General features: G+C 40.3%; 1 protein-coding gene across 1 annotated transcript in view; it reads right to left on the reverse strand.

Moving 5' to 3' along the window:
* Positions 1 to 5,231: 5,231 nt before the first annotated feature.
* Positions 5,232 to 19,448, reverse strand: part of SNRK (SNF related kinase) — a 40,626-nt gene continuing 26,409 nt past the window's right edge. The window contains exons 4-7 of the mRNA XM_074839565.1: positions 17,802 to 17,943; positions 15,009 to 15,221; positions 13,777 to 13,911; positions 5,232 to 9,105 (exon numbers count right to left, since the gene is read on the reverse strand). Coding sequence (XP_074695666.1) covers positions 7,887 to 9,105; positions 13,777 to 13,911; positions 15,009 to 15,221; positions 17,802 to 17,943 — 1,709 coding nt within the window. The 3' untranslated portion in view covers positions 5,232 to 7,886. The remainder of the gene's footprint in view (positions 9,106 to 13,776; positions 13,912 to 15,008; positions 15,222 to 17,801; positions 17,944 to 19,448) is intronic.

Consider the following 19,448-nt stretch of genomic DNA (forward strand, 5'->3'; position numbering starts at 1 on the left):
GCCGTGGCAGGGTTGTGGTGCACAGGCTCTGCCCTGAGCAACCAGCAGGGATCTCTGAGGGGAGCACGTCTCCCACCCTGTAGCGATCCCCAAACTGCAGCTTTTTTGAGGAGGGAACCAGCGTGTTTTCCATGAAAGTTCCCCAGCTTTGCAGCTGATTGTCCACTTTGATGTGAAGTAGATCACGTTTGTTCAGGTTTCACTCGTGCTGCCTAGTCAGTGGTTTTGAGTGAACAGTTCAGGAGAAGAAAAATCTGTGGGATGAGTTCCTGGTGGAATATGTTCTTCTGAGCTTGTCATAGCCATTTTGAAGGGATTCTACTGATCTGCTAATTAGTGCTGGTTTATGAGCATAAAGTTGGTGTGTTTTGCTGATGGCAACTGTATGAGGTGAGGTGTCTGGAATAACTTTCTAAGATGGGTTAGAAAAGGAATCAATTTGTGTCTCAACTGTGATCACGTGAAAAAAATAAGCACACTGCTGCAAAACTGACTTTGTGGTTGTCCTTGTGGTCCTTCCATTCTCCTGTTTTCTATAGATTAACAGGAAAATCTCTAGTAAGGTTTAAGTACCCGGTGACATAAGTAACATTAGCTGTTGCCCTTGCCTGGGCAAATCCCTTCACTTCTGCTTAGTTTCCTTATCTATAAACAGGGATAATACTGATCTTTAGGTGGATTCTCCACCTAAAGCTAATAGGTATGGAGGAATTGTGACCTTCCATAGTGTGAGTGAGGGAGAAGTATGGAAAACCTTTATTTTATAGCGATTAGAGTTTGTTCTAGATACTGGGAGAACTCATTTGAGCACCACAGCTGCTACCCAGTCATGAGAGGGTGTTTCTGTCCTAAACAGCATACCCTTTAGCTTGCTGAGAAATGGTACTAAGTAATATTTTGTCACTGAACTGAAATTTAACTCCTATTCCTCTGTAGGCTGCTCTTTGTCCTTTTACCAGGGGTTTGCTGTGTTTCATACTGTTTGATATGGGGTTTTGGTTTGTGGTTTTTGGGTTTTTTTCATTCATGATGTCATCTGTTTTTGCATTTGAGAGGAAAAGAAATGTTTCTGTCTTTCTGAAAAAATGTCTTTGTATTATTTTTTTTCTGCTATAGGTGCATTTGTAAAAATTGTGGGATGCTAGGGATGAAAAATCTGTTGTCAGATGAAAATATTAGAAAGAATAAATATTTACCAGTAACTGCCATTCACAAGGTGTGTAATCTGTACATCTGTTTCTAGGCTGGGTAACTGTGTCCCCAAGGCACACAGGAGTGGAGACTTACTTTCCCATCATGCTCAGGCCATCCCCTGGTGCAGAGCTGATATATGAGGCCATGGGTCTGGTTTTCTCAGCGTGCAACAGAGAAGGGCACAGTGGGGGAAAGGGGAGTGTGCACTGAATTGAAAGGAGAGGAAGCCACCTCTGTCAGAGGTGTCTGGTTCCTGGTAAGCTCTTCTGTCATCTGCCTTGGGGTCATCGAGCAGTCTGCATACGGCGATAGCTGAAGGTCGGGCCCTTCAGGCAAATAGCGGTGGGTTCATGCAGGGGTTGTGGAAAGCGTGAGTGGTCTCCGAGCAGCTGCCTCAGCTCAGCTGATGCGCTGGCGAGGGTCGTCGTGGGTGGTGAGGGTCAGGGCACAGTCCGTTACCCACCTGGAGCTGGAGACACCCTGCAGAGGCAGCCTTGGCTCTGGAGCATGGGCAGCAGATTGGGTGTGAGGCAGGTCTTCTAATGCCTGCGTCTAAGAAAGAAAACAAGTTCATCTCTGGTCTCAAGCTTTAGGAAGAAACCTAGGATGAGTCTGGAGGCATCCTGTTTGGGAAGACGACTGTGTGGGAGCTGCTGGTACCTATCCATAAGGCTTGAATTTGACATGGCTCTTTAGCAGCAGCAGTAACAGCTAAGAAAGCTGTTTTTAAGGAAAAGGGCAGTCAAATAATTTACTGGTGATACAGAAGTTCTCTCATCAGGTATGTTGTTGGCCACAGGTCTAATTGCATGGCCTGGAGGGATCTGCTGACTCGAGATCACTACTGTACTTGCTGGACTGCAGCACCTCCTGTGAACTTGAGGGCAGCGGAAGAGGAAAATACTGGCATCGTTACATGAGGAAGGGTTCCTCTGGAAGCAGGCAAGCAATTCTGAGTATTTTAGCCTACCTTGACCTGAGGGAATCAATATCGAATCTCATTCAGAGAGACTTGCACTGATTGAGAGGTTACTTCCTTATTCAAATAAGCAAATCCAGGGGGAACCACGCCTGCTGCTGCCATGTGCTTTCTTCATGAAAGCTCTTCCTTGCCTCATCAGGCTGGAGTGCCAGCATCAGGCTGGAGCTGATGGCAGAGCCTTGTGACTAACCTGTCAGCCCTGACGACTGATGCCTGTAGAGAGAAGGGATCTCTCTGCACCCGCTGCTTGATATAGAACAGTGGCAATGGCATCTGTCATCATGGGTGTGATGAGGAGGGTGATCCTGGGCATGGTGTAAGAGCTCACCAGCCCTTCCCGCCAGCTCCCCGGTCTGCAGCGCTGAGCTGAACCGCTCCCAGGCCTTGGGCAGTCAAGCTGAGTGCATGGGGCACACAGAGAAACACAGATCCTTCCCTCCTGCCTCCCCCAGCCCTGCATTTCTCAAGAGAGAGGAGTGAGAGAAGAAAGGGGAAGATGTTACACAAGGGTTTGCTGAAATAAATTGCTAAGGAGATCTGACATGACATGTCTGAGAGCCCAGTGAAGTCCTTACAGAAACCCCATCCTTTACAAGTCCTCCAAAACATCAAGTATACTTGCATTTTTCATATGGCATAATTCTTCTACCATCTGGGAAAGTAAATAGAGATCATCTTTTTTTTTTTTTTTTTTTTCTTAGTATAATAGACTGTACTGTGTCACTAATTTAGGGTTTTTGACTTCTAGAAATTGATGTCATTTGTAATACACACAGATAGGCCAAACTGAGTCAACTTGTTACAAGTAATTACCTTTTGAAGCTCAAAAAAAAAAAAAAATAGCTGGAGCCTCTGCTTCAAGAAGGGAGCAGGCTCCAACAGCTACAATGTCATTGCTGCAGAGAAGGGTGATCCAGCTGTCCCTCGAAACATTGCACCTATGTGACTTCAGTGAGGGAGCTGTGCTGGCTTCACTCGGTAGGCAACTAAACAAGTGAGTCACCATTATGTGTTCCCAAGTACAGTCACGTCAAGGTGTTATTACTGAAACACCTTTTACTGAAAGCAAGTCATAATCTGGAATTAGTGACAGACAGATCTGTCTGATTCATCCACGTAAATTTAGCCAGGGGAAAGGCTGTTGGGGTGGCTTGGTTGTCTCTAATGTTTGGGATGCTCCAGTTTGCCCCTGTTCTTTCTTTGCTAATGAAAAATTAATTTTAAAAAATCTGACCAGTGTGTTATTGCTTGGCCTTGTTGTCTTAAAAAAAAAAGAGGAGGGTAGTACAAGATGTGTTAGGCCTGCCCCGTCCTTGGCTGCTCCTTGCCTGCTGCTGCTTCCACCCCTGGGTAGTCCCCAGCAGGGAGGCTCACCAGGGAGGGCAGGGTCCCAGCTGCAACGCCTCGGGGTTCAGCTCTGCACAGCCAGCCAGTCATAAAGCAATTGTATATTAATGGCAGATAATTACATAACCTGTTAAATGCCATTAATCCCAGTAAGTAAGTGTGCCAAACGCCCCGTGTCCATGCCATCTTGGGCTGGCCACAGCTCGCGTTTCATGAGCTGTTAAATCACAGGCCCTGGGTGAAGTCAGTGCAGAGGAGCAGGTTGTGCTGAACTGCTCCAACCAGGGGTCTCGGAGACGTCTCTAAGGGCAAAGGGGTAACGTGCAGGAGAGGCGCCAGAAACCGCCCCCTCCCCAGCAGTGCAGGCCCTGTACAGGAACAGGTGCTGGTGGGGCAGAACCTGCTCCAGAAGCGCTGGCAGCACTGCTACCCCCTCCCCAACCCCCACTGCTTTTCACTGTACCTTGGAAAAACCACAGCAGGGAGAAGCAGCATCACTCTCCCAGCTACACATTAGGGCACAGCAGTTTGTAAGTGATGACAGGGAGAGCACACGCCTGGATTTGAGCTTAGGTGTTTCAGTTGTTCTCTCCCTTCTGTACTGACACAATTTTAGACTAAATGTTCAGGAGCAGATGTTTTCCAGCACACGGCAGTCTAAACACAGCAACATGGGGCAGAGCTGTAAAATGTACACTGTGAAGCACTTGCAGTAAATAAGTGGAATTAACTCCCAGGATCCCGTTACATGCGACAGCAGAAACTGAGCAGAGCCGCATGCAGCCAGAGCTGGGCCTCACACCGCGGTTTCAGATCTGGGGCGGTTTGGGTGACAAGGGCTTTGTCCTAAGGCCCCCCTCTCTTTGTGCAGTCAGCCTGCCCCGCTACTCACTTCTGATGTCTATCGGTGATTTTTTTACTATTACCCATTTTACACTGCAAAGAAGAATAGTACCTGGATTAGGTCTGGACTAAAACCATTCAATCTAGACTGGTGAAACCAACTCACATACATCTTCACCAGAGAAAAAAAATCAGTTTACACACCACCTGCACAGATTTGGCAAACTGGTACACAACCAATCATTGATCTAACAAGAAAAACCTGAGACAAGCAAAGCACCCAGCCTTCCCCGCACATTACAGCAGGGGTGGGCAGGTGTCCCTCCCATGGCTGTACAGACACACCTGGGCACACACACACAGCAGCTGCTGTAACCCCTTGTGTTCTGCACCCCGGAGCTGCCAGATCAGCTCCAGGTTGGCTGAGCTGGGCAGCTGGGCAAGTGCCTCCACCATGTTCTCTAGCTGAACAGTTTGCTAAACCGTTTAAATCATTCTGAAGTTCTGCCTAAGAAACAGCAACCTCAACACCTTTAAACAAAAAGCTATTTTCACAGATGCCAACAGTGACAACTTTTAGGCCCGAATGAACAAGTTTGATCTACGCAAGAGAATAACTGCAAGTTTGCAAGTTAACCTGCAACCACACACAAAGTTGTGTTTTTTGAAGGCAACCAAGCTCACACTTCTACTGCTTTCTGTTTTAATTCACTGCTCTCTGCGGACTCGACCAGCGAGGAACCCGCTCCCAGCAAGTGCATCTCCGCGGGGTCCAGCCCCTGCTGCAGCGCAGGGGCAGGGATGGGGCCGGGAGCTTGTGCTGCCCTTACACCAGGAGGAACAAACTGCATTGACATGCAAATCATAGGTTATGCATCAATCAAGGTATCACTTTTATTAACGGGATTTTCCATTTCTGTCGCACACTGTGAATGTTTATACAATGAAAAAGCCAAACATTGCTGGAAGCAATAAGATCAGCTGATACTTCTGTACCCTCTTAACACACACACACAGATTCTGTCTTGGTGAGAAATTTTTATATTTCTGTTCATTAATTCTGCTTATTTATAATGCTACTCTTAAAATTCTGTGTCAAGATTGTCACATCTTAAATACAGATTAAGTTGCTAGAGGTACATTATTTTTTATATATATATTTATATACACACATACAGAAAAATACAAGACTAATTGTTTTTCCACAATATTTAATTTATACACTACTGTAACTATATGCAACTTTTAAAGACACGTTAAGGGGTACAAGAAACTGTTTACTTGCTCTAAATAGTTTGGTCCAATATTATCTTAATGTAGTGGTTATTCTCGCCCTTCCTTTTACGTGACAACATAATACAACATACGCCACATGCACAGTCATTCACCTATCAACAAATGGATAAAGGACACCACTCAGACTAACATTTGTACACCCAAAGGTTCAACCAACCACACACAACTATAAGGCTATAATACAACTATGCAGCATAAATGGTCAACACTGCTGTCCTAAAGTGAGCACCATATATACAGTCGTATATAAAAACATTGGAAACAAAATACACCTGGGGTTAGTTAAAAGGTGCCATTCCAAGGCTGTACATAATACCAGGAAAGAGTATTTACAATACTTGGAAAAAAGCTGCAACAAATAAGTTTATTGCCAATGCCCTTTATAAACTCATCTCTTACTCGGATGTTATGCTCACCGTCTGTGAACCACACATCTCATTTCTGGCCCTTGGTACGATCCCTGCTCAAAAATTTCAAGCAAATATGTTCTATGGCTTCACCCACACATCTATTCTTGTAGCTTTTCATTTATAAGTATCACACTGACTAAACTGCAACTAGAGTTTAAAACTTAAAGCAGCAAAACGCTTATCCTTTGCCTTGTTTAGGAAGCAGAATGCAAAAGCCCTGGCTAGGCTAGCCAGGGAGAATACCCCATGCGATTTAGACTCTCTTAGTAAAGTCTGTTAGCGATCAAGAAGAGCTGTCATGAGCTGTAGAAATTATGACCAAGCGTAACGCTGTTCTTTGGTGCTCTGCTCACTCTGCGGTGGACGTGAAATGTGTTGTATTTGACCATTCTGCAAGTGTTACAAGATGCTCAACAGTGTAAACTCCTCTCAGACACCCAACGTCTGCCCAGGGCGCTGCTACATCATACCACCAGTTTCACTAGCATTGCTTAGAAGACCCAGTGCACAGCATGAAAAAATAAAACATTCTTGCCCTTCCCAAAACTAGGAATCTGCAATATATTTTATTCTAGATAATAAAATTCCACAAAGTTAATTCATCTGGTCAAAAGTATCCTTTTGTACAGAAATACTCTAAATCAAGACCTTGCCATGGCAATGGGAAACCTGACAGAAAGGCTAAGAGCTGTAAAATAAATACTTTCCTATATGCTATTTTAAATTGACTTTATGAAAAAGCATTGTTACTGAGGAAAAATAAGTGATGTACATGTGGGGAACAGCAGTATTTTAAGTCTTAAGAAGAGTAATAATGAGAAAAAATGTAAGTGCCAGTAACAATTTCAATTTGAATCCAATTACCTAAAGGTTTTCCATCCCTTATTGCCTTTTGAACTCTCAGGAAGGGGAGGAGAGGACAGGGGAGAAGGCTTACAAGGTAAAAACCTAAAATATTAAGTGTCATGATATACTAATAACAAAAGTAATTCATACAAATACTTTATTTTCAGTTAGCATGTAAAAACTCAGAAGTAGACTTAATAATTTACCTTTGTTATATTAAAAAAGAAGATTGTCTGCTTGTAATATTAACACATTTCTATGGGAGAAAGCTGCCTTACAAATCTACTTGCCTTTTTTTTTTTTTTAAAGAAAACTGCCTCTAGCAAAACAAGATCTTTTCAGTTTGATTTTTGAGCCACAACTTTATCCATATCATAGCTTAAGACAAATAGGTGTGGGTTTAAAAATCATATTTCAAGATCACTAATTTTCAGTGCATCTTTGCTTTGTACAAGCCTTGGAACATCTGAAAGCTCCCTGAAGAGTTTTCAGCATCAAAACATTATTGCTTTGGTTCTGTTTCAGACACATAGAAGTATGCCACATATCACATATTTTAGTTATCACAGAAGGTCAGAACAAGAATTAACATTTCACAAGCAAACAAAAGCTGCTCTGTCTAGTTTTAAGTGCAGAACATGACACTTCTAAGTGCTCCATTTACATTAGGATCCAGATATTTATTTTAATTTAATCCAGATCTTCCATAGTAAAATTATAAATGTAAAAATTACACAATAAAATATTCTGTTTTGTTGAAAAAGAAAAACGTATCAGCTAGCAGCATGCAAAGACCATGCACTGTCATACCATCAAGCAAACACAAAATTAAAGTGTAATAAATAACTGCTCAAAGCCCACTTAAAAATCTTAAGACAACGAAAGGGGGTCCGTGACAAGGTGTTCACAGCTCTGAACAGGAAGAATGATGCTGTCAAGTAGATCGAGCTATTAAAGTCAGGTCATTGTCAAATGACATGACAACAACTGGTTTGACTGGAGGTACACAGCAGCCCCTCCTTTGGGTTCCGCTGAATATTCACAGATATCGTCTTTTCACAGAGAGGTAGTTGTAACACATTGTTTTTCAAGTTCCTGTTCTTTATCCGTTCCAATTCGTTTGCCGTGTCTGACATTTGGTCAGAAAAAAATTTTAGGTTGCCCAACGATGAAGCCTGGTTTGTGCCTCCGCTGGAACTTATACACATTTTCCATGTTGATTTCTCCTGTACTTTTACACTGGAAAAGGACAGATTGTTTTGAGGATCAATAATGTATTTAGTGCTGCTGTGAATCTGCGAACCTAGGCAAAGGCTCATTAACTTCAGGCTTTCCACCAGTTCCCCTGCACTTCTAGACGACAGCTGCATTGAGTTTCCAGATCCGGCGCATCTCCGAGTGGAACCTGACGTGTTGTTGGTGCTACCGCTGGAGCTGCCGGAGGGACTCCCCCCACCTTTGCTGTTGTCACCTGGGCTCGTTTTGTCTACCCCTCCGTTTCCGTTACTTGGTTTGCTTTGTCCACCACCATCTCCCTGGCTGCCAGGTGGCCCTTCGCTACTATCCCGCCGGTGCCAGGAGTAAGTAAACCCACTATCTTTGTCTAGGCGTCTCCTACTTTCCGAGTCATCATCGCTTGTTTCTGAGCTACTGCAACTGGAGCCCCGTCCCTGGCTTTTCCGCCTGTGGTAGCGTTTATGCACTGTGCTGGGAGAAGCGATATTCATTTTTAACCTGCTGAGCTTTGGGGGTAAGTTCTCATCCATGTCAAACTCGTCGTCTGACTCACCCTCCTCAAAGATTTGATTGAGGACTGGTGCACTCTTCCTTGAAGTAAGACGATTTGTAACTGAAGGCTTACGGCGCAGGACAACTTGAGTAGACAGAGAAATAGGCTTCTTATCTTCTTCATCCTCCTCTTCATCTTCTTCTACTCTGAACAAGCACTTCCGGCCACTCGTAGTGGGTTTTAAGCTCACCGACGGGACTGCTGAAAGCGCTGGTCCGGCTAATTCAGGAATATCTTCTTTCTTGGCCGAATCGCCAAGGGCCTTGCTTCTGTGGCCGTTGAGAACATTCTCAGCTGTGCGAGCTGGTGACTGAGGAACAGTTGCATGGGAGAGAGGAGAAGCTGTAAGGTCGTCCTCCAGATCTTGGGGTACATCAATTTTCGTTGGCCATGACTGCCTACATAAACAATTATAAAAGATAAAAGAAAGTTTGATTTTCAGCATTTTAGAAAGTATAAGAAAACGTAAGAACTGCACATGAGAAGCACAAATGCTGCTACACAAACTGGCTTGATGAGTGGCATGTTTGTAAATCACAGCAAGGGAAGAAAAGGAAACATTCTCAGAGAATGTGCATTCCTTTAAAAATGCTGTTATTTGAAAGGAATATCATATATACAAAAGCATAGTTTTGACAGTAACCAACACAATTTCTAATGAAATCTTAAGATTTCACTGCTCTCAGAAAATGAATTAAGCAATAAGAAGATACGATCTGATTCGAGCACAACTTAAATAAGTTAGTATTGCAAACTACTTTTAATCTGAAGCTGCTGTTATTTTTTTTCCCACCAGTATTCTTAATATAAAAATTAGGTTAGAATTAACAGGAGTGAGACTGAAAAGCTGAGTCAGAAGAAACATTCTCTCATTTTCAGTAAGTCTCATTCAGACCAAGCTCTAATCTACAAAATCCCCTTTAATTTTAAACACACATGAATTGAGAACATACATTTATTTATCCTTAGTTGAGCAACTGGAATAATACAGCTGCATGAGTTCAGGACTCAAGCTGCTTAAGAATATGACACTGGAATAAACTGTACATCCAAGTTCAAAATGCATGACTGTTCTAGCATTAGCTCACATCAAAATGAAAGTAACACTTGAGTATAACTCAGTTGTACAGTTACCAGCTGATGTCTTACCTCCAGTATCTAAGGCTAGTATCTAATGATTTGTATTTTACTTTAAATCCTAATATATATTGTAATTTTGCCATAATGCACACAGAATAAATCAAGAATGAAGACTGTCAGTCCTTCCTGTCTCTTTGTATTTCGAAAGCCTAATCCAAAAGGCCAACACCTACAGACCGACAGCATAACACTGAGTAATTCTTCAATTGCTTCATTCAGCATAAGCCCCGCATTTCTTGTGGAGACCAAGAAATTTTTTCTAACCTCTCAGAGTATGAGTTATCTTTAAGTTAAACAACTGGCAAGCTTTTTTAAACTTTACATAACTAAAATACTCCAGCATATTGCATGAAGAGCTGTAGTAGAGACCTCTGCTCACATATGGATAGCATATTACAAGACATTCCCAACTGTGTTTTGTGTGTTCTAAAAGAAAGGGCTGCATGACTTAGTAACCCAGTTTAGAAACAAAGTGAAGGAGGAAAGCAGGAGAGGAACCAAAGAATGTTTTACGCCAAGTGTGACCCCACATATGGACAGCCTGCATATGAACACGGAAGGCTCATAGCAACTTCCTCATCTCTGCTGTGTTAAGAGGTCAAGCTGAAGAAACAAGGAAAGCTCAGACACCTCTTTGCTATTTCTATTCTAAATGTGCTCTTTTAAAGTGTTTAAAGTTAACAGAAGCACCTGCACTTGGACTGCATTTGCTCAAGGCTCCCTCTGTAACAGCTGGACAGAAAAGGATCCTGAAGTGCGAGATGCCTGTCTACACAGGTAACAACTGACAACTATCTTCCCAACTGTATGAACTTTGAAGAAGAGTACTTTATTAAAGCCAGCATTAAACTCATCAAGCCTAACTGCAGACTTAGTTTTGAAGTGTTACCTTCAGTTTTGCTGAACAAACCAGTGATACAAAAATCCACCAGGATCCTCTACCAGTAGGACCTGGCTGCCAACACACCCAGGTAAGCCTGTGTAGGCCACTCCCTGGGAGGAGCTGCACAGGCTCCTTCCCATCCCCTTGGGCACTGGGAGCTGCTGGTGCCTTCCCACCAGTTTCCCTCCAGTGAGCGGCTCTGCCTGGAGGGAGGCCACACAACCAGCAGCTCTGACCCAAGCTGTCCAGACAAGAAGTGGAGCCCAGGCTGTGGTCCTCCTTGGTTTGACACTGGCATCCTCCCTTAGGCCCCAGCTGACTCCAGAAACGCTTGGAACCACTGACCTAGTTTTCTGATGTCTTGTGCTATGTTGGGTATTTTAAAACACAAACAACTGTCTGTGATTAACAAATAGGACTTAAATAAATTTGAAGCAGAACTACAGAAGTGACAGAAAATGAAGATCTAAATCTTTCAAGAATTTACCATGCTTTAAGAACAGACTGGTTTGTCAGCAAGAAAAGGAAGAGAGTTCTGTGGCTGTCACAATAAAGGGTAAATATAGTATCTAACAGTACTGTAGTTTCCAGGCAATAAAACTCCTCACTACAGTACATTTATCTCTCATAGCAGCCCATGTTTGCCTCCCTTCCCTTCCCCCCCTGCCTTATTCCCAGTAGGCCTGAGGAGAGAGTGGGACAGAAGGGAAACTCCACATTGCAACTAGTTTTGTTTTTTTTTTTAAATCTTTTGAAGTCTCAAAATCAAAGTCATGCACTACTTTGTCATCTTTTCCATTAAGTCACTACATATAAACAGTTTGGATTTAGAACCATCATGAACACAAGCATGGAACTGGAATTCTACCTGGAACCATTAAGGGCAACAGTTCCGTGTCATGAAAAGAAAAATTCATACTCATATGGCAGGCTTCAACTACTCCATTCAGCTTTACAAATTCATATCAAGATTTAGAATCAACGAACTTGTTTGTTCCAGTTCCTCATATAACTGGAGCAGCTCCTTCTACTGAAAGAGTGGCACTGATGCAGAGAAAAAACCTAAACAACTTAAAAGCAGACTTTGGAGTTTTCTTTTGAAGGTAAACTCAAAATTTTCCTCTAATCTGTTTTATAACCAATACTTAATATTAGACACATTTGATGCCCTGCTTGAATTTCTTTTTTAAAAGAAATTGACATCAGAGGATGATCCCTTACCAGAGAACTGCAGAGTGAAAGTATTACCCTTGAAGAGAAGCTCTAACACCATTTCGGTCCTGTAGGCAGCCCTCAGCTGCCTGCAACAATAACACTTCTAAAGTACTTGTAACCACCCAACAGAAGATAAAATTTCTTACAATAAGTAACTATTGAGTGAATGACCTTTTGAGTGCAGCAACAAAATTTCAGTCTACGCTAGTACACAGCACAGGGTGCAGTCTCACCTGAAGATGACAGACATTGAGAACCACTCTAAGGTTCAGAGGGAAATAACTCATTATTCAGGTAGACGGAATGGTATTTAGAAGAGACTCCTCTAAAAGCCTCCAAAATCTCAGCCTAAATCCAAGGTAACAACCAATGGAGGTGATGCATCTTTACCCTATTTTCCAAAGTGCTTGCCCTTAATTTGTAATAAGTGTCCATTTTTTTCTAGATTGAATTTGAGGTAGTAGTATCTGACTTTTATCGATTAGGCCAAGGAGAACATGGATACACACCAAAAGGCCACCACAGCATTTATGTCCCTATTAATCATTCCTAGTAAATGATTTTACATGGCATGAAGGTTGCACAAAGAAACCTTTGGAGTGAACAAGCTAGTTTGTCTTTCTCTCTAAATCCTCCAGATAGATTAACAACACTGAAGGTAGGCAGCAACTCTAAACATCATCACAAGCACTTCATATTCTTCTCTCATTAAGAGATTAGCTACTAATCATTATTATTGCTAGTAATAGTTACCAATAATATTTTAGCAAAACCTAAATGGCAACTTTTGAAGAGGCTGGAGGTTAGAAAACAAAAATTAATGGAAATGCCTCAGCACAACCTCCATCTTCTGGGAAGATTGTCAAGATGGGCCAATAAAGTGGGTTTTTTTAGTACCAGCAGATCCCTAGTCATAGTTTAACACAACTCAGGAAATTAAAACCACAATGTTTAAGAAAAGTAACTGTTCAAAACTTACATCCTCCAATACCGATGTACAGGTAGAAACTATACTATTCACCTTGTGGTTTTTTGTTTGCTTTTTTTAAAGTATATGCTGCTGTAACTGAAAATATGGGATGCTTTGACAACCGTTTGTAGAGCGTAATGGAGTGGTTGAACATATCAATACCAACTACATGCCAGAACCCCACTTGCCCCTTTAGTTTTACTGTGTCACAAGCTGAAGCTTTGAAAATCTCAGGGAACCTTACTATAAGGCTTTTTTAGCCATGTTTTTGTCAAGTGGGGAAAAAAAATTAAAAATCTATTGCAATGTCTTTAAATGGCTGATTAAAGCAATTAATTCAACAGTTTTCCTTAGACAACAGGCATATCAACTGACATTAAAAAGAACATAACTTACAGATGTTTGCTCTAAGTTTGATTTATGGGATGTTTGGCCCATTAAAAGTCAAAGCTAACAACTAAACCGTAACCTCAAATTCAGAGTGATTTCTCATTTATAACTAATTCCCCATTATCTTGTTTATGGATTATGCAGCTACCTTTTTTCCAGGGATATTACATACACAAATTGTAGGAGGAACTGAAGGGCGATGAACATGCCATTTCCTAGCAGGTGTGAAAACTTACTACTTCAGATACAGACTTCAAATTGATTAGTCACTTCCTGAAAGTGGTAGGAATTGAAAATATTATTGGTAACTGATTTCTGAACAGCATCTGAAGCATCCACATCACTTTAAAAGACATTTAAAATTTGCAATGAATAAGTATTTTACTGTTTTTAAGTACTTGAGCAATTCAATAATATTCTTGTTAAGCCAAGTTAATAAAAAAGAAGCCATTTAGATTCCTAAATTCTCACCTGAACTGAGCTTTGATGTTGCTAGGGCTTGCAGATCTGGTCTGAATTTCTTTCTCTTGTTTTTCTCGCAGAATCCTTTCAGCTAGCAAGAAGTAAGTAGCAGTGATGTGATTGTATTTGTTAGTTTCCAATGCCCTAAGGAAAGTACAAAACATGAAATAAGCCATATATCAATGGGTTTTAGAAAACTGGACATGGATCTTGCACACTTTGCTGTACTTCTCACAGCAGGAAGAGCACCTAAAAACAGAAGTGGGTATTTTTGCTGTTTTGATAAACATATCTTGGATTTATTAAAAATAAAAGAGCCACAAAGTCTAGTAATTTCAACTATAGTTCGATGAGGATATCTTTAGAATACCATCCAAAAAAATTAAGTAATTCTTCCCTTATTGAACATTCTTTAAATGATAAAATTGTATTTCATTAATGTCATGCAGCAATAATGGTCTTTCCCACTGGCACATACAACCACAAATATTTGTTTATGCAACAACTGGAGGAAAAACCTTCATTATTTCAGGGCTGTCACATTAAGTTTACAGTAAAATTAAGTTCATAAGCCAGTTAGCATCATTCATTCTAACAGAAAGGATGCCACTGTTATACAGCTAAAAGCTTAAGAAGCAAGACTGCTGCTTCCCTGCCCCATCCTCCAAATGGTAAGATAGTAACAGTTTTTCCAGCTTAAACACAAACAGAAAAAAAAATTTTAAGTCCTTTCTCGACTTTGGGAATATTTTTGAAATTTGGGGATTTTAATCTATTAGAAAAAAACTATGTAGGCCTCTAGCAAGCTCACTTGGTGATAATTACTGTTTTGCATTATACAGGTAAAAGGAATAATATTTTAAATTAACAAAGATTCAGGTATACTGGAAACATATTATGGGACAAATGCTAGAATTTTATCACCTCCAAATATGCATGAGATATGAAGCACAAATAAAAGCATGGATTTCAAAGCCATTAGGTTTACCCAAGATGGCAAACTACTGCAGGAATTGAACAGTGTTCCAACACATTTTCTTGAAATTTCTCCTAAGGTTTTGTCTACTTAAGTATTTCTCATTCTAGAGTATCCTATCACAGAGCAAGATTGTAACATTTTGATTGTTAACCAAATGACTTGATATTTAAACACTGGAGTACCCAGGTTCTTGTGACATCCTTTAGTCAAATGCACAAAACGATGCACAAAACGAGCTGCATATAGAAAATTGACGACTTACTCCACTATTGTATCTCGGTCTGCAATATCACCGAGAACCATGCGTTGTATTATACTGTTGTGTTCCTCCTCAGACAGATTTTTATATGACACAAGAGGAATATTGTACTTTGTTGCAGGAGACGGGTCAACTCCTTGGAGCCATGCATGGTTTTCAATCTCTTCCAAAGATGCCCTTCGCTTCGGGTCTCTCTGCAACATCCGTGTAATTAGACTGTGAATAAAAAATAAATCTAAAACAAAATGCACTCACGTGTTTAAAAAGCAGCCATTGTAAGAGCAACATTTGGAAGAAATTTTCTGCTGTTGGTCCACATAGACCTTTAGAAGTCTCTACAGTAAACAGTGTGATGGGAAATTATTTATTCTCAAAGACATTCCAAATATTGCTGAGCTGAAACAAACAATTTACTTATTAAAAACTATAAATATCATAAACACTGCAGTTTTCATTTACTATGCCTAGATTCTTAACCTGATTTTTCTGGTTTGTTTGTTTTTAATAGACCTTATAGGGCAACTGTCATAGATGGCCTACAAACTGGTCCGTAAAGTAACAGAAATATAATTTTACATTATTGCTGCTGTCAACAAGATGATGGATTGGCAAGATAAGTAGAAATATTTTATTCTGAAATAGCTATCAGACATTTGATTCTCCAGTAGCCCTGGAAGAACAGTGATCTGTCCTATCCATAGGGAGAAAAAAAAACAAAACAAAACACAACACTATCTGGGATGATGAAGTGATGAACCTACTAATGGATTCAGACTGATGTTTACAAGTGCTGGAAAGAAAGTGCATAAATTCCCCAAATAAACAGAGAAAGAAGAAAATTAGCACAGCACATCTCTGTTCACTTACTAGACATGAAAAATTCTTGGGGAAGGTATTTTTGGCTTTGCACAACAAACAGAACATAGATATACAGTTTTGGTGCCAAGGTTTCAATGAAACTTTATTGCTCCAACATGTGGAATGAAAGTTCTGCGGTTCTCACATAAATGCTTTTTATTGTACTAACTATACTACGCCATGCAACTTCAAACTGCAAGGCCACGCAAATCAAAGGTATCACACCTTTTTTTTTGGGTTTTTTTACTGTGAGATGATGTATGGAATTTAAAATGGAGGTTAATTCAGACTTCTTAAAACTCTACTGTAAAAACAAGGATTGTCACATATATACTTAATAGCTATGGTCTCTCCCTTTACCAAAAGGAAAGGCGGGGTCAGACATGGGAGCCTTTATCTTCTTTGCTTTTGTTACTACTATGACAGAAGGGGAACAAACTCTACACTTCATTTGACTTTTTTTTTTTTTTAAACCACACCTATAGTAAAACCACACAAATGTACTGCATGTGCCTCCTGATTTAAGCTTACTTACACATCCCAAATCAAGAATGCTTTCATTCCAAGCAGGAAGTTTAAACCTTCCCAGAGCCTTTTCCCTAAGAAAACCTAACCTACAGAGGACTTGGGTAACAGATCGTACATTGTTGATGCATCACGTAGAGAAAGCAGATCTACTTAGGCCTTTAAGCAAATTAGCAGTAGCCAATATATTAAGCGAGAGGCTGCAAAAAACATTTCCTGGCCTCAGCACAGCATGCAGCATCTCAAGAGATTTATTCGATACAATTCACTGATAAGAGCTCTCTTTTAAACCTCTTCCCGTATTGTATTTTAAGCCTCTTCCTGTATGTAAAGCTCTTCAGGCTGTTGAGAGCACTGATAGCAGCTTTTGCATGCTACTGGAGATGCCAGACACTAATGACAAGACATGAAAACCAGCTATGGCATCATGTTATACATGAGATTCCTGGACCACACAGATGACAGGTGAAGAGAGAAATGGTCATTATGACCACAGCTGTAACAAATTTCATTCTGTGGCAAACAACAGAATCCTAGATGCTGCTCTGGTTTTTTTGACTGGACCAAATGCATTTTTCAAGCATTTATAAAGGCATCTGGACTTTCACATTCAAAATGAAAAGATACTCTATTACAGATTCAAGAACCCAGCCAGGCATTGCAAAATAGTCTAACTGATGCAACTGGGATAATATATTAAAAGGACTGAAGAGGTCATTAACTGATAGGGAAATATGGGAAATATTGGAACATATAAAAAGAAAGCTCAGTGAACACTGTAGAAAAACAACACATCAAAATGAGTCATGATTCCCAAGTGGCATATGGTATTCACAGACAGAATATTTTTCTCCCTTGATTGCCTAGAATGTTGATTTGGAGTTGCAATTTCAGTAGGAGATGAGCAAAACTTGCTGTGATATCCTTGGGTTTTGACAACTTGTATTTTGAACAGAAATCTATAGGAATCATTATCTTTTTAACCCCTGCCACAAAATACTCTTAGCAACACTCTTGTCCAGCAAGAGTGGTGGCCAAAGCCAGGCAAGTGGTGAGCAGCAGCTTCATTTATAAAATGCATGACAACTGAGATGCATGAAAGAAAGATACATTGTCTAAAATCAAAATTAAGTTTCACACAAGTGTGGGAAAAACCTATCGGCAAAAAATAGCATGGGATTAACCTTTAGTAAGAAGGGACAGAAAGAATAAAAAAAATGCAATACTGGTGCCCAAGAAACTACTCAATTGATGCAAAGAAATACTAACAACTAAGCAAAAGCAGTAGGCACATATCATCTTATTAACAGGCACGGAATATTCTACACGCTGATAATATGGTATGGGGAGCTCCCAAAGGTAATGAGAATCCACTTCTATGAACGCTTCCAAGTTTTTCAGTACTCTACTTACTCTTTACATTCTTTGGACACATGAGGTGGCACCGTGTATTTGCAGTCCATTATCATAGTCAGAGTTTCACTGTCGTTTGCTTCTTGAAATGGTGGTTGTCCACAAACCAACATGAAGAGGATGACCCCTAAGCTCCATATATCTGTAAATATATAGTACATATTTTAAAATAACTGTTAAGGAAACAGACATAATTACCATCAAAAGAGCGAAATATTCTTGAGATGCATACTGGTGTTATTACCGCACTCTTGATTATGAGCATTACTTATGGAATTTGCAATTCCACTGAAGTACAAAATACAGTAGGTCCACTGTTTGACAACTTTTCTAGTTTTAGAGGAAAAATATGAACATAATTCATGACTTCAAGGATGCATAACAGTTTGAGATGCGTAACATTTGACAGCAAAGTGTTATATAAAGTTGAAGATAATATGATCTCTCTGAAGAATTCATTACCGTTTTCTTCACAGGTAGGCACAAATTATTAAAGAGATTTGTATACTAAGGACATTCCTTTTTGAAGTACTAGCATAAACTGTTCTCAATATTGTTTACATTTTACTCTATGAAGTAGAGAAATTACAAAGAAAGTCACTTAATGAGACTGAACTAGATATGACTCTCCTTCAGTAGTGTTGCTTCAAAAAATTATTTGCTACTTCTAATGGTAAATAATAAGTTATATCATTTAGGTAAAATTACTTACACTAATCATATTACAAAGTGTGGGGTGTTTTTGTTTTGTTTTGGTTTTTTTTAAAGATCCATCAAACATAACAATTAACAGTGATCTCTACTACACTCTGGGAATCATCTTGTTTCTTTCTAGTTCCTGCGTGTGTAAAATGTTCCCCAATGAAATGGCATACCAAAAGATGAAAAAGCAGCACTGCTGGGCATGAAGCCCTTTAGTTGGTTTCTACTTACTGTAAAAGCTACTATTTAGTTCAAATCTTTATTAAGAGTTTACCTAGAAGAAAATATTTCACAAGTCTCACTGCATTCAATACAGGAAGCTTAATACTGACAAATATTTAATATTGCATAAAAATAAATAACACCAATATAAGCTTAGAGCTTCATCTTCAGCTTCCATGCTCTGGAAATTTCAGTGGCAATTTTGGGTCCTACACCCTAGCATTTCACAGATCTGTCCTCAGTAAAACCAAACAGCTGAACCGAGAGAAAAGGGGAAAGAGGGGACAGCAGCTGGCAGTGGTTGTAAGAAGCAGAGCACACCAGCTCTGTCCTGGATGAGCTTGCAAGAGGGAACCACACTAAGTTACCTACCCAACTGCATCTTGCTTTCTGTGGCCTACTCAAAATACTTGACATGCATTTAAAGCTGAAGGATGGCTACGATTTGATTTAATAATGTAAATCACACACATTCATCCCTAGAACAATTACTCATTTTGCTAGTTACAACCCATTCTTCATATGGTTTAGCTGACAGAGGAACAGAAACACTACATGGTAATTTTCTTTAGAGCTCTAATTTGTACTAAATGTATGCTATTAACTCAGACAATTATATGATTTCTGTTACGCTTACTAGGCCCTCAATCCTGTAGGTACTGAGCATTTTGAGGCTGGTACACCATATCATGTAACCTGCAAATTCAACATGACTATTCACAT

Source organism: Strix aluco, chromosome 1 (genome assembly GCF_031877795.1).
Source record: "Strix aluco isolate bStrAlu1 chromosome 1, bStrAlu1.hap1, whole genome shotgun sequence".
In the NCBI taxonomy this organism is placed as follows: Eukaryota; Metazoa; Chordata; class Aves; order Strigiformes; family Strigidae; genus Strix; species Strix aluco.